The 14,991-nt window shown below is 38.3% G+C and overlaps 1 protein-coding gene across 1 annotated transcript; it reads left to right on the top strand.

Annotated features, from left to right (window-relative positions):
- The first annotated feature begins 4,800 nt into the window (after window positions 1-4,800).
- LOC145708509 (ephrin-B3-like) lies at window positions 4,801-13,969 on the top strand. Its single transcript, XM_081786188.1, has 7 exons — window positions 4,801-5,066; window positions 11,044-11,184; window positions 11,572-11,714; window positions 12,056-12,145; window positions 12,640-12,708; window positions 13,019-13,145; window positions 13,377-13,969. The coding sequence occupies exons 1-7, from the start codon at window positions 4,990-4,992 to the stop codon at window positions 13,732-13,734; spliced, it is 1,005 nt and encodes a 334-aa protein (XP_081642314.1). The 5' UTR covers window positions 4,801-4,989; the 3' UTR covers window positions 13,735-13,969.
- Window positions 13,970-14,991: the final 1,022 nt, after the last annotated feature.

The raw sequence follows: 14,991 nt of genomic DNA, 5'->3' as shown, positions 1-14,991 counted from the left end.
TTCCGCCAATTCTCCAATTGAGCGAGTTTTGCCGAGTTTTGAGAACACCTTCTTTTTCCCAGAAAAGATGGATTTTAAGGACTTCCTCGGTTTAAAAATATAATCGAAGTAAAAAAATAAATCAACTCTCCATCATTGGTGCGTTGGCTTAGCGACCTGTGTAAAAACCTGAGTCAGGGTCTTGAAATCTTTTTACATTCTAGCGAAACTGCTTTCCTGACTCAGGTTTTTACACAGGTTATTGAGCCCAGCATTGTAGCCTATTAGTAAGCTACTAATAACAACTGAGCTGCCAAAAGGATAGGGGATACCCTTATTGGAAATTTCAAATTGTAAAGAAATAAGACTTGAAGCAAATTTGAAATTTCCAATAAGGGTATCCCTCCTTTGCCGGCCCCGTTGCTATTAGAAACTTACTAATAGCCTATTAGTAATAGGCTACAATGCTGGGCTCAATAACTGTGAAAAACCTGAGTCAGGAAATCGCTAGAATGTAAAATAGATTTCAAGACCCTGACTCAGGTTTTCTACACAGGTTATTGAGCCCAGCATCGTAGCTTATTAGTTAGTTACTAATAGCAACTGAGCTGGCAAATGAGGGACACCCTTATTAAAACAAACTCGAAATTTCAAATAAGGGTATCACTCCTTTTGCCAGCTCAGTTAGTAGCTGGGACTAATGGGTGGTCTCTTCTGAAAATGGAATGCTGCGAATTTCTGTCGCCTTTGCGTTTGGGAATAATTAAAGATCGTTGTGTATTCTGGCGGGTTCATAAACAGACCTCGCTGCGGTAGATTTCGAATTCACGCCTTGTCCACATGGCGAAAAGAAAAACATTATTATGCAGAGCGCTCCGGGTGAATAATAATGAGCCCGTGTGTGTATCCTTAATGATCGCTACCCGCGATGGACAGCTGATGGACGACTTTTCTTGTCCACCCCTGCCCCCGCTTGCCATATTACTGTCGTATTCATTACTGTATTGCATTTCACTTAACAACGCTTATTAGACGGTTCTTTTCGCAATTAAGGGGATAGGAATGAAAAGGAATGAGATTTTTCCGACTTTCGAGGAGGATTTTTCTAACCCGAAATTTAAGGGGTATATGATATACCGTATATGATATACGGTATATCTGAAAAGGCAACATGGAAAAACCCTATCTTGGCCCGTAGGGCCAAGCTAAAACCCTCTAGAATCTAGAATCGACCCTAGATTCTAGACTCTAGATTCTTGACTCTAGATTCTGGATTCTAGAAAATAGATTCTTGATTCTAGAGAATAGATTCTAGATGGTCTTAGCTTGGCCCTACGGGCCAAGATAGGGTTTTTTTCCATGTTGCCCCTTTTCAGACTCTACCCCTTAAAATTCGTCATGAGAAAAGTTCTCCTCAGATAGATATTTTGCAATCAAAGTTTGACCGGGTTAGATCTCCTCTTTCCAATAATTCGGCATTATATGATTTGGGAAATCCGGAAAGAGGGTGATTACCTCCGCTGTGACCTAATAATCGCGTGGGAGATACATTTAACAAGCAGAAATGTTTCTGCTCTAGTGCTAATCCACAACCGGATCAGCAGCAGAGTCAATTCCCAGCGACCGCATTCGCCATTTCCCAAAAACCGAAAAAATAAAACAACCACCACAAAAGTAAAAAGCACCGCGGCGAGCTTCAACAAGATCATTTTCGAATGTTTGAGTTCAGTTCCTCTTTTCTGGCTCTAGAATTTGCGCTTTATACAGCCAGATTAACCTAGACAGAGGGTTTTCTGGGATCAGAAACCTATGTAGAAAACCTGAGTCAGGGTCCATTTCCCCATTTAGGACCCTGACTCAGGAAAATTTGACAAAGTTGATACTCTTTTTCAGGCCTGAGCCAAATTAAGGGGGTAGCCTAGGCTCGGCAATTAAAAACCTGAGTCAGGGTCCTTAATAGGTAAAATGGACTCTGACTCAGGTTTTTTTACAAATTGATGAGCCTAGTACACCCCCTTAATCTGGCTTAGGCTTAAAAGAGAGTATCGATTTTGACAAATTTTCTCTAGAAAAAGAGACAAACACCATAAATGAGTCTAAGCAAACTCGCATTTGAATTTTACCGTTTCAATTTTAAATCGTAATAAGATCCCTATCAGAAACTAAATCGTCATAATTTGGTCTACGTAAAAATTTAATAATAAATAATGACAAAAATAAATAATCGAACAAACTGGGCTGAAAATTCTAAAGCGCTCTTTTTTAATTAAAATTGCGCGACTTTTTGGAAAACCAGATTGAGTGTAAAAATCGAGTTACCTCGTCTAAATTCCGAATGTAAAAGTGTAGCAATGGCGGTGTTTGGGCTCGCTCCGAATTATTCGTAATTTGATGAAATAAGCCCGCTTTGGAAAATTTTGGAAGGAGCCCAGCCCAAAGCGTAATTACTTTCATTTATCTCATCAAAGCAGGATCAAATTAAAGAAGAGGAAAATCTATTTTTTTATTTACGAAGAACAGTTATTTCAAATTTTAACCCATTGCCGCGGGAGGGGCTAAAAATGGACTATTTTTGTTATTTTAGCTCAAACAAAACTTTTCATTTTCAACCAAATTATTTCTTTGCCAAAGATGAGAAGCCGCTCGCGGCTTCGAGAAAAATATTTAAGCCGCGATTAGCGCGGCTCTTATTCATTTTGATCGAAGCCGCAAGCGGCTTCTCAACTTTGGCAAAGAAATAATTTGGTTGAAAATGAAAAGTTTTTTGTTTGAGCTAAAATAACAAAAATGGTCCATTTTTGGCCCCTCCCGCGAAGATGGGTTAAAATTTTAAACAACAACTTTTTAGCTTTCTTGATTGATTTGCGATTTTCGCAGTTAGTTATCTTTCAGCACGCTTAATTTTCGGCGTTTTTTGATCAACAAGAAAACACGGAAAAGTGTGTGCCCGTAAATCCTGGTTAAAAAGAGCAAGGGCGATTGTTTAAGGGTGTGATGGGTTTTCTTTTCTTATCGCGAGTTGTGTTTTTGGCGATTGTGAGGAAGTGTGAAGGAAATTAGCAACTGGCGCGGGGAACAGCAGATGCTGCTGTAGCCACTGCTTCCAAGTACCAGTCTCCACTCTAATCAGCATCAATCAAGGGGCGCCTAAGGGTACACACGCGCCTCAAGGGCCATATGGGGCGCCCATATTGCCAGCTCGAAATATTGTTGATTCATCAATCGCCGCTTAAGTACTTCCATTACACGCTCAAGCCAAATCAAGAGGGGCAGACCTTAGTCGACTTTCTCCGAGAAATAGGATCGTGACACCCTTATTGTCTTTGTCAAAATAAAAAGAAGGCACTATGCAAGGATCTTAACGCTAGTTTGGGTAGAAAAATAAGGGTTTCACTTCCTTAAATCATTATTTTTCGATGATACTTATCTTAGTGACACCCTTATTGTCTGGATCCAATTTGGGTAGAACAATAAGGGTTTCACTGCCTTAAATCAAATAGTCTCGCAAAAAATCATCACTTTTCGATGATACTTATCTCAGTGACGCCCATATTTAATTTATATTATATAAATATATAGAAATAAATAAGGGTGTCACTAAGATAAGTATCATCGAAAAAGTGATGAGTTTTTGCGAGACTATTTGATTCAAGGCAGTGAAACCCTTATTGTTCTACCCAAACTGGATCCAGACAATAAGGGTGTCACTAAGAAAATTTTATTTAAATTAGAGAATACCCTTAACACTGAAGCAAATTGCCTTCGCCACTTGGAACAACTCAGAATTGCGGTATTATTAAGGAGGGAGGAGCGGATATCGAAACTACTTGTTCTGGCGTTTTAAAACAACATTTGTTAAAAATTAAGAAATGCAAGTTGCCCCTGCTCTGAATAATAACTTGAACGGGGAATCTTTTCAAAGGAAACAAGCTCAGAATTTCTAATCAGGGATCTCGCTGCTTCTTTTTAAAGTTTTAACCTATTTAAAACGAGAGTGTTTTATGGAGCTAACAATGGAGGCGGAAAATCGACGCGGCGGGAGGACTTGAGTTCGGGATTCCGAATCCAGGAGGCGGCGGAAAATCGCACTGATCTCTGACTGTAGCCGACTACTCCTAGGTCATGATACCTCCTTAATATCAGCACAACGATTTCATGGTTGGGGAAAAGTCTGTTTAACACACTAGAGGTACCTGAAAAACTCAAGGTCACGTGTTTCTTTGAAAAAATCGGGATTGCCGATTTTGGGATGAGACACCCTTAATAAACTTGATAGAGATGTAGGCACATTCATAAATTACAACTAAATTAATAAAAAATTACCTCAATTAATGGAAATTAAGGATATACAGGCCGATATAGGGCCCAATATTTTCTTTGTAAAAATAAGGGTATCAACTTGTTAATTGTGAAATCTACGAAATTGGCGATTTTGTGACGCGAAATAAAAAGAAAAAGTTTGGAAGATGACACCCTTAATTTTGAAGCGAGCTTTTTCTTGTTACTTTTTCTTATCGAAAGTGCAAAAGAATGAATTTAATTTTTGAAGCAGATTTGAAGATTATCGAGTTAATGTTTTAAAACTTTTAAGTTGATCTAATTAGCATGATCGGATGGATTAGAGAAAAGGGTTGATGATCGGAGCTCGGCGGGCGGGCGGGAGAGTCAGACTCTCGCTCTCTCTGTTTTAGCTCCGGAGCGCCAGCTCGCCGGAGCACCAAATTCGCGCTCAGCAGTGGCTCTCGAGCGCCCTCGCGCGGGAGCACACCGCTAGCACCCCCTCCGCCGCGGAGCCTGGACCAGGGCTGATACGATCCTGAGAAAAATAATCTATTTTACGAACAAAGACTTTTTCAATTTGAATTTTTGAAATCGAGATTTCCGAAAAACAGATAAAAACTTTCAAAGCCAAAAAAAGAAAGAAAAATTTGGAGAAACTTTTTTTTGAAAAAACAGAAGTCACTAGAGATTTTTAAAGAAGAACTTTTATAAAAGAAAAAAACGAAAAAAATGCTGAAGGCGACTTTAATCTCCCTTGTAATGGGGTCCACTTTGGATCCATTATACTGGACGGTTACTGATCAAAGGTAAATTAACAAAAAAATTAAACAAAAAGCAATATTTTTAAAATTAAAAAATTATTTAAAATATTTTTTCAATTCGAAAAATAGTTTAAGGGGGTAGAAACAGCTTTTTCCGAAAAAGGCGATTTTTGACCGTCGCTTCAGACAAGAGAATCTTACATTTTCAAATTTTTTCTTCAGGTTTAGACAGATACCTTTTAGATCTAGGAACATCTCTCTCGAAATTTGTTTTAGTCATCAAATTTTTGAGTAAGCGGGCTCAGAAGCAGCTCATCTCTCCGAAATTCTCGATTTTCGCAAATTTTCAAACACGTATATCTCGAGTCCCCTGATAGTTAAACAAATTTCATTCACATTTTTGTGAAGCTCAACCCTTTTCTAGGAACATTTATGAGGAAATTCCGTGAACGTAAATAAATCTTATACTTTCTTTTACGTAGCTGCAGTCCAAAATCGAGAAAGCTGTTTCTACCCCTTAAAAGCAGGAATTTCTTTGCAGCAGCTTGTTATTTAAAAATTAGTCTGATTGAAATTAAGGGTATCTCCGTCTTAAATTTTCAATTTTTATAAGAAAAATATGCTTTACCATAAAAAAGCTTGAAAATTTGGAATAAATCGAGTCGATACCCTTAATTTCATCATTTAAAAAATGAAATTAAGGGTATCTCCTTCTTTAATTTTCAATTTAGAAAAAATTTGCTTTAGCATATAAAAAGCTTAAAAATTGGAAATAAATCGAGTCGACACCCTTAATTTCTTTATTTCAAAAGCGAAATTAAGGGTGTAACGTCCTTAAAAGCAAAATTAAAACAGGTGCTTAGTAGTTAAGCTGCTAATTATTTATCAAAATTGATAGCAAAAACTATTCTCCCAGGAGTGTAAAATTTATGCTCAGCGTTTTCTTGTTATTCGCGTTGATTTCTTTCTGGGCTGCGGAAAATTTGCTTTTTCAAATATTTACGCGTTGGACAGATTCGACAGCTATTCGTGTCCGCCAGCGTTGAAATGTTTGAAAAGGCACAAGCCTTTTTTGCTGTTTCTGTCATGTCCAAAATAAAAATAATAAAAAAGGATGAAAAATAAATCATCCCCTTTTCGGATCCCGGCTAAGCCCGCTTCTGAATGTGTCAATTCGCCTCCAATAAAAATCCTCTCATTTCCGATAAAACTTGCCCAAGCGAGCCCAAATTAAACGCTGCTCCCCGCGTGGAAGATCTTTAAGGGCCGCCCATCCATAAACCAGCCATAAACTAAAAATAAAATAGTTTCCAGCTGTATTTTCGGGAAAAACGCTCGCCGTAAATTTGGGCAACTTTAATATTCAATTATCAATTATTCAATTATCTATTATCATTTTGGTTATATGAAAAAATGCATAATAAGGCTCTCAATTCGTTATTTTTCTGACTCAAAATAACGACAAAAGAGCAGTGGATACCCTTAATATCTATTTATAGTCGATATTAAGGGTATCTAAGGCTATTCTAAAAATTACGACAAAAAGGAGTGGATACCCTTAATATCAATTATGAAAAATTATTAAGGGTATCCACTTCTTTTGTCCAAATTTTTGTATACCCTTAATAACTATTTTTTATCGATAATGCACAGATTTTTCAGACCCTGACTCAGGCCCTTTTCTACACAGTTTCAGTTACAGTAATGAATAATTCTAGAGAAGGGCCGCGTTCAGGTGCTGCTCGAATCGTCAAGTATTTGCGCGCGTTAAAATCTAGCTTTTATGCGTTTATTTGCGCAGGGCTGGAAATATGGCTGGAAGTATTTGGCCAGTATCGCCCAAGTTTTTAGAAGTTTTTTCTTTCAACAAACGTTTACTGCTCCTTTTCTACTTTAAGGGGGGAACCTCAAGTACCGCAGATGGCGGCGTCTTTTTGCCCCCAACTTGGCGCAACTCTCAATTTTTAATTCGACACAGCCCCGAGGCGAAAGCATCTGTTAAGGAGGTGACCCCCTGTAATTCGCATTAAGAAGATCGCTTAAGGACCCCCCGCTGCTTCTTAAGGATCTCCCCGCGGGAAACAAAAAAAAAACTTTCTTTTTTAGAAACGCTTTTTTCCAAAATTCGATATTGAAAAAAAAGTAAATAATTTGATAATTAAATTAAACAGGAAAATAAGAAAATTAAACAAAGCCGCAGAGCAAAAAACTCTGACACAAGAGTTTAAAAACCAAAAAACATGCAAACAATTCGCGAAAAAATTCCAATTTGAAAAAACGTGAGGGAAAATAAAGAACGCTAGAATCGAATAATTAAAGAATCGATTATTTCTCACCGAGATATCATCAAAAGCGGGCGCCGATATTTGGCGGTAAACAGGATTCTTTCGCGAACTTGGCGCGAAAAGAAAGTATGCCCGCTTTTTTTATATATATCTCGCCGAGGCGATAATTTTAGGCCGCTTCAAAAGGGTTAAAAAAGGGTTGGAAAAGAGCCAGTCAAACTAATGAAGAAATAAATATGCTACTCTAAAAATTTGGATAAAAAGAAGTGGATACCCTTAATATTTTTTTCATAATTGATATTAAGGGTATCCACTACTTTTTTGTCGTAATTTTTAGAATAGCCTTAGATACCCTTAATATCGATAATAAATAGATATTAAGGGTATCCTCTGCTCTTTTTCCCGTTATTTTGAGTCAGAAAAATTACGAGAATTTTTTAAAGATTGTAATGGTAATATTCGCAAAGCCGCTTCGCGGCTTCGTTTTTAAAAAAAAGCCGCTTTGCGGCTTTTAATTTCAGCTCTTTGAGACCCTGACTCAGGCTTTCTACACAGGTTGCCGAGCCCAGATTTTAGTACCCTATCTTCGATAACGTAAAAAAACTGTGTTCTGGAATTAATCGCGTTAACGCTGTGATACCCTTAACGACAGAAAATAGAAAGAGAGAGAGAGAGAAAAGGGTCCTCATAGAAGCAGTGGAGCGTATTCCAGCTCGAGAAAAAGAGCGTTCGGAGAATCACTCAAGCGCGAATTCAAACTTCTATTTTAAAAAATCCAGATTCAAAAACGCTAAAATCAACAATAAAAATGAAAAAAGGCGACTCAAGAATATTTTGGGCGCGTCTCCGCCGCTTGTTTTTCGGCCTTGTAGCTGGAAGTAGTATTACGCGCATCATTCATTTGGAAATTAACATGCAGCGAAAACGGAACCAACGACACGGCTTTTTTTTCTTCTTCTGTCTTGTGGTTCTCGTGGCGCTCTTCCGCTTCCGGAGAAGTTAATGTTGACCCCAACAAAGGGAGAAATCACCAACTGACTTGAGGAGACTTGAGGACACGCTACATTTATGGATGCATAAATGGGAAGGGCGGAAACCTGACTCAGGGTTCTGAAAGAGCTTTAAATTGCTTTAAGCTTTATTAAAGCTCTTTCAGGACCCTGACTCAGGTTTTCAACACAGGTTTTCGACACAGGTCAACACAGGGATGGGCGGTATAAGTAGCAAACCTGAGTCAGGGTCCTTAAAGAGCTTTAATTTATCATTTTTTTATTAAAGCTCTTTCAGGACCCTGACTCAGGCTTCTACACAGGTCGCCATCCCCAGATGGATACCCTTAATGATTTTCCTTTTGCGGAAAAAAAGAAGGCTCTTGAGTTAGTTACGCATTTTTTTTTGGCTTAAGCTGGTTATATGCAGCACCATTATCTGTTGGCTTAATTGGTGTCTTTAGAGAATGAGAAACACTCTTGAATAAACAGGGCTTGGTGACTTGTCCCGCGTTCTAACCCGCGTGTTTCTCGCTAAAAAAATGCCATCCACGCCCGGTTAAGCCTTAATGAACTGATTTGTCAACTTCAAAGAGTGAGAAAAAATAAGAAAAGACAACTGTTTTAGACTTGGTAAAAATTAAGGGGTAGACACCAATAATCGTGAAAATTCGGATATCGGTGTCTACCCCTTATTTTTGATTAAGGGGTAGACATCAATGATCAATTTTTATCTGAAGAAAAAATTGAATTACTGATGTCTACCCCCTTAGCGCTCCTCCCAGCTGTTTTTGATTGGGTTGAGTTAGGTTAAGGAGGTGCCAGCTTCTGCTCGGGCTACAGGCAGCTACGTAACCAAGTGGATTATGGAGACAGGCGTCAATTTTTCGCATCACATCTGAGCCCCCACCCTTTTAGCTAAACTCCCCAATATACAAATTTCGCGAAAAAAGACACGGGCGAATTTTAAATCGGATTAGCAATTTTTTAAAACTTCAAACTTCAGAATCTCGAATTTTGAATTTCCGAAATGGCCATTTTTGATCAAAGGCTGGGATTTAAATCCGGAAGCCCTTAAAAATGAAGGGGCCGCTCCCTGCTCACACAAGGACCGCCATTTGGCGAAAGGCCCTGTGTGCCCAACTGTAGCAACAGCCCGCTCAATGGCACTCGAGCTGCTAATTATTGTGTTTGCGCTTTTTTCAACAAAAGGAGCGAGCACACTTTCCAATTTTTCGGAGAGGCACTTGATTAATCGAAAGCACTGCGATTTCCGATTTGAAGAAAGCAGTGAAAAGTAGCGGAGCAAAAACTACAACAAATAAAGAAAAAAAACTTAAGGCGCCCAGAAGTCGCGACAGTTGTTTTGTAGCCAAAACAAATGTATCGTATAAACGAATGTATATAAATTGATGATGCCAATCTTTAGTTAAAAATATAAGTAGTATACACTTCTTTTTTGAATCGGCGCCAAAAAATAGAACGATCATAAACTAACTCCCCGCCCCTGGGCTCGGCAACCTGTGTAGAAAACCTGAGTCAGGGTCCGAAAGATCTTTAATGAAAAGCCGCGGATTTTGCAACTTATTGAAATGATAAGTTGGCAAAGCCGCTTTGCGGCTTCGTTCTTAAAAGCCGCTACGCGGCTTTTCATTAAAGATCTTTCAGACCCTGACTCAGGTTTCCTACACAGGTTGCCGAGCCCAGCCCCCAGGGAAAGAAAAAGGGAGGAGCTTTCTTTTGAAATTTCCAACATTGCGCTGGAATGGGGAGAAACACGGACGGAGACCCGAATTTTTGCATTTTGAAATCGAAAAATCCGCTGCACACGTTTTTGCTCTCAACCCTTTTTTAATTGATACGTTGCGAGAAGTAGAATCTCAGAATTATCAAATTCTCAAGGGCTTCTTTTCCGCTCCGGGGATTTCAATTACGCTTTTTAGAAATCAAAAAATCTATCAAAATTGATAAGGTAGTGACACCCTTATTTTATTTTGCCAAAAGAAAGTTTCAGCTTTTATCAATTAAAACTAAATATTTATTAAAAACATTTATCCTTGGTTTTTTCTTCCTCTTTTTGAATTTACATAAAACAAGTGTTCAATGCTCTTATCTGTCGCGACTCGCGCGGCCACGTGACCTTTTTCCGGGAAAAAAAGGGATATTTTCCGCGCTGGTCAAATTTGATATTTTCGCTCGAGCGATATTTCAGCTGGAGTTGCTTGTGAACTTGAGTGAAAAAATTGAGGCTGGAAAGGTCAATTACTCGGCCAGACCCACTAATTGGACAGTGAGCGCCTTAAAATGAATGAAATATAAACCAGTATTAAAAATGTATAGTTGACCCTCTGTCTCTTGGGAATGTTAAAAATCTGGACCCGAGCAGCTGGAAACTTGAAATATCGAACTTGCCAATATTTCAATATTCCAGCTGGCCCCTTAACTCGCCCTTGGCCGCCATTATTTCACAGTCCCTTAAAATTTGGGCCCTTGAAATTTTCGAGGAGCAGAAGGGGGCCCCTCAATTTTCAAATTAATTATTAAAAAGCTAGAATTAGAATTTTCTAGCGCGAAAATCGGGAAAATCGCGAAAATTAAGAACCGCTAGAACATAAAAGTTTCACGCAACATGCAGTTATCAGCAGGTTACATGCTCTTGCAGGGTTAAATTTTAAAATTTGAAAATTGAAAATTTTGAAAATTTGAAAATTATTTTTTAAAGATTTTTTATTAATTTTTTATTATTAGATTCGAGACAGAACCGTTTCACAAGATCACCGTCCGAATTGGCGACAAAATGGACCTGATTTGCCCTCGCCACGGCGATGGGTTAACCCACGATGGGAAGATGTTTCACAAGATCTACGAAGTTTCAAAGGAGGCATTCGAGTAAGTGGAAAACGTTAAAAATGAGCTTCTTTTGATAAAAAAGCGCGATGATGATCAGAGCGCAGCTTTAAAATTGAGATTGATCGGGGCCAAATTTGAAAATTTGCGCCGCTGAATTTGATATTGTTATAAAATTAGTTTCAGCAATTTCCGCATTTTTCGGGATTTTTCTGTGCACTCCCTTTTTGTCTTTTTGGCAGCAAAAGCCCCTTATCATCGGACTTTTCGCGGCTCAAACGGCACTTAAGGGAGTTAACTCCTTAGCGCGCGCGGAGGAAAAAGGGTTAAGCCCTATTCTCACGGTTTATTTGCGAAGGGTCAAAGATGATAAGCTTTTTCGAAGTTTTAATTTAATAATTTGCTCAATTTTTAAATCAATATTTTTAGAAACTGCGATTCCTCCCAAGGAAAACGACTCATCAGCTGCGATCAACCGACCAAGGAGAAGAAATACACTGTCTTGTTTCAAGAACTTAACCCGTCGCCCTATGGACTCGAATTTCTTCCCGGCGAGACTTATTATTATATCTGTAAGTTAAATTTTGATTACCCGAAAATGATGGTAAGGCAGAACCAATAAATGGAAGTGAATTTCTGGATCAGGGTTTTGATTGGCCGGTAGGCCAAATTCAGCAATCTTATTGGTCATTACATCCAAAAATGCATTTCCATTTTTTGGTTCAGTTCTGATAGTAAGTTAAATAAACAGAATTTCGACTCAAAATTCAAGCCATTTTTTCTCGGAAAATTATGATAGCGACACCCTTAATTTCTTTCATTAAAAGATGGGCCAAACGCTTATCTGTAGAAATTCTTTATTTACAGTTAATTGTAATTCTTACTGTATTTCTTTACTAACTAAACTGTTCAGCAACTGGCGACGGAATCGAAAGCGGAATGGACAAAAGACAAGGCGGTGGCTGCTCGAGTCACAACATGAAACTCGCCATCGCAGTTGAAGGTGAGTGACACCCTTAATTTTTCCCTTTTTCTTTTTGAGTGATTTTTAATTACAGCGCGGCGAAATTATATAACACGCGTTTTTTCCTTCTCTTTTGAAATTTGTTTTCTTTAATTTAGAAATTGAAACGAATTGAAACTTCAAGCTGGAATTTCGCACAAGTCTCTAATTAAAAAATTCCGAGTCTTTTCGACACTGTCAAAGATAAAAATACAAAAACAAGCCGCCGTCTCAATTTTTGAAATTGGCGATTCAAGCGTGAATTCTAGCGCTTCTCATGCAAGAAGACGGATTTCAGGCGGAAATCCTCAACCCTTCTTTTTCTTAGCTCTTGGATTAAGGATCTAGAGCACGATAATTCGAAATCGCGAAATTTGAGAATTTTTTGAGAAATTTTTGAAATTTTTGAATTTTTTTAATTTTTTGAATTTTTGGATTTTTTCGAATTTGAAAATTTTTTGAGAAATTTGAGAATTTTTTAACATTGATTTTAGCCGAGGACTTTTTGCTGGAAGAAAACGGGCCGAGCAACGGAAAACTGACGAGCGGAAGCCGCGGAGAAGGTGAGTTCTATTTGATTACCCCCTTTTCGGGGATATACGTTGTGACATTTTTAAATTTAATTTAGCCAAGTCCCTGTTTTGGGTTTAAAAAAGTACAATTGGCGAGTCGCGAATTTCATGGCTTTTTCGCTCTGACGCGATTTTCGGTCAATTAACCTTCTCTTTTTTAATTGATTAAAAGATTAAACTCAGAAGAGTTCAAAAAATAATAAAAAACGCAGCTGGAAAGGCTCGAGGCTCGAGAAAAAAATAATAAATTTGAAATTTTTATTTTTCAAAAAAAGAGCTCGAAATAACAGTTTTTCTTTAGAAGGACCACTCGCCGAGGAAATCGAAGAAATCGAAAACAACTCCGCGCTCATCATCGGAATCGCCATCGGAGCTGCCTTCGTCATGCTCATCGTTGTCTCCAGTTTCTTCATCTTCAGATGTCTCAGGTGAGAAAAACTTCTGCGAGGCTAAATTATTGTATTCCGAATTTGAAGCCGAAAGCTATCAAAGAATAAGTTTTGATAATTTCTAAAAATAATTTTAAAAATTATTCTTAAAAAATTTTTTTTTTAAATTCCTAAAAAAATTCCTAAAAAAATTCTACAAAAATTTTCTAAAAATTTTTCAAAAAAATCTAAAAATTTCTAAAACATAATTATTAACCCTCCTTTTTTCAGAAACCGAAATTCAACCAACGACAAAATGGTCTTCATCTCCGGCACCTCCCCCGTCGACATCACCCGCGTCGCTGGCAACTACGCCACCCAAGACGTCAAGTTGATTCCCTCTTCTCACCACTACGCTTCCGGGCCGAACAGTTCTCCCCGCCAGGCTACTGGGCCGGCCAGCAGGCGACTCTCGTGCCGCAGCTTTCCAGCGACTTGGATTTCATCTACCACACGGGCTCCGAACAGTCGACGAACCAGAGCTACGTCACCCGCGACAGCTACACGCCCGGCGACGTCTGCGAAGTCTAAAATTACTGTATCTCCGCCCATAACTGTACAAAAAAGAGCGACAAGAAGCGACCCTTAAACGAACCAAAAGCTACCACTTGCTGATCAATTTTTTCCAAATCGTCTTCCAAAAACAGACGATCGGTTAAAAACGAGCTTCTCAAAAAGAGAGTGCTCAGATCTCTTTTCTTCAAGATCAAAATAAAAATTGAAATCGAAAAAAAAAAATTCTGCAAAAGTAACTTTTTATTATTTTTGCCTGTTCATTCAAAGCTTTTTCAGCGACCCTCAAATTGTTGAAATCTGTAAATAAAAAATACCAAAAATAAACTAACTCTTTCATTTTTTTCTCAATAATAGTAAATAATTCTTAATAATACATTAATTTTTTAATAATAAGGGACGGTCCTTTGAATAACTCGGAAATTGAACTTACTGGCAAGTTATTCTAGTCGACTTAAGGACCCTTCCGTCAAGTGGGAATATTTTTTCAAACAGTGATTTCGGGGTGATACCCTTAAGATTTTCGAAGTATTTTTCGCTCGTCGGGTAGTTCGATGGTTGGTTGAGGGCAAGAAAGAACAAGCACGCTCGTTCACTTGCTAAGGGTGTCGCTTCGATAAGTTGAAATTTTAAGGGTGTCATCATCGATTCAAAAAGTATCTTCGAAACCTATTTTTATTACAATAAGATAGGCTTTATTTGTTTTTTTGGCAGATTTCGGAATGGTTAAATAAGGGTATCAATATGCTAGTTTGATAAAAAAGACAGATTGAAAATTTAGCTTTAGAATACCCCTTAATACTTTAAGATAAATAGTTTGGGAGCTTTTCTTTTAGAAAAAAAGGAAAAATTCCTTGTTTATGGATGAAAAATTGAAAACAACGATTAGGGAAAAAGGGAAGCAAATTGAAGCACTTCTCATTAGGGATGTTTATTGATAAGGGACGCGGCGTAGATTCGAGACTGCGATAAAAAACGTCGATCGAGCGTTGATCCTTGCTTTCTTTCGTAACCTGTGTACGTTTTTGCTAAACAAGAAATGGAAAAAGGAGGAGGAAGTCTTTCGGAATCAGAAAGATCGGCTGAAATCGGCGCTGGAGTCACGTGATTTTGTCTAATCTAACTTCACAATCGGAATGCGAAATATTTCCTCGATCCTCTTAGAGCGGAATTTCGGCCAATTACGGCGGCACCGCACAATTCCAACACTCGGAAACGGCCAAACACACAACGCCAGTTTGTTTGAAACGGTTTATATTGAATAACGCTGCTAATTAGGGCAGACACCCTTAACCCGGTAATTTTAAAGCGCCAAATATTTGCACCGCTACTG

This window comes from Oikopleura dioica, chromosome XSR, assembly GCF_907165135.1.
Source record: "Oikopleura dioica chromosome XSR, OKI2018_I68_1.0, whole genome shotgun sequence".
Classification (NCBI taxonomy): Eukaryota; Metazoa; Chordata; class Appendicularia; order Copelata; family Oikopleuridae; genus Oikopleura; species Oikopleura dioica.
Note: the sequence above shows the minus strand (reverse complement) of the source record. Positions and strands in the feature narration are given on the sequence as shown.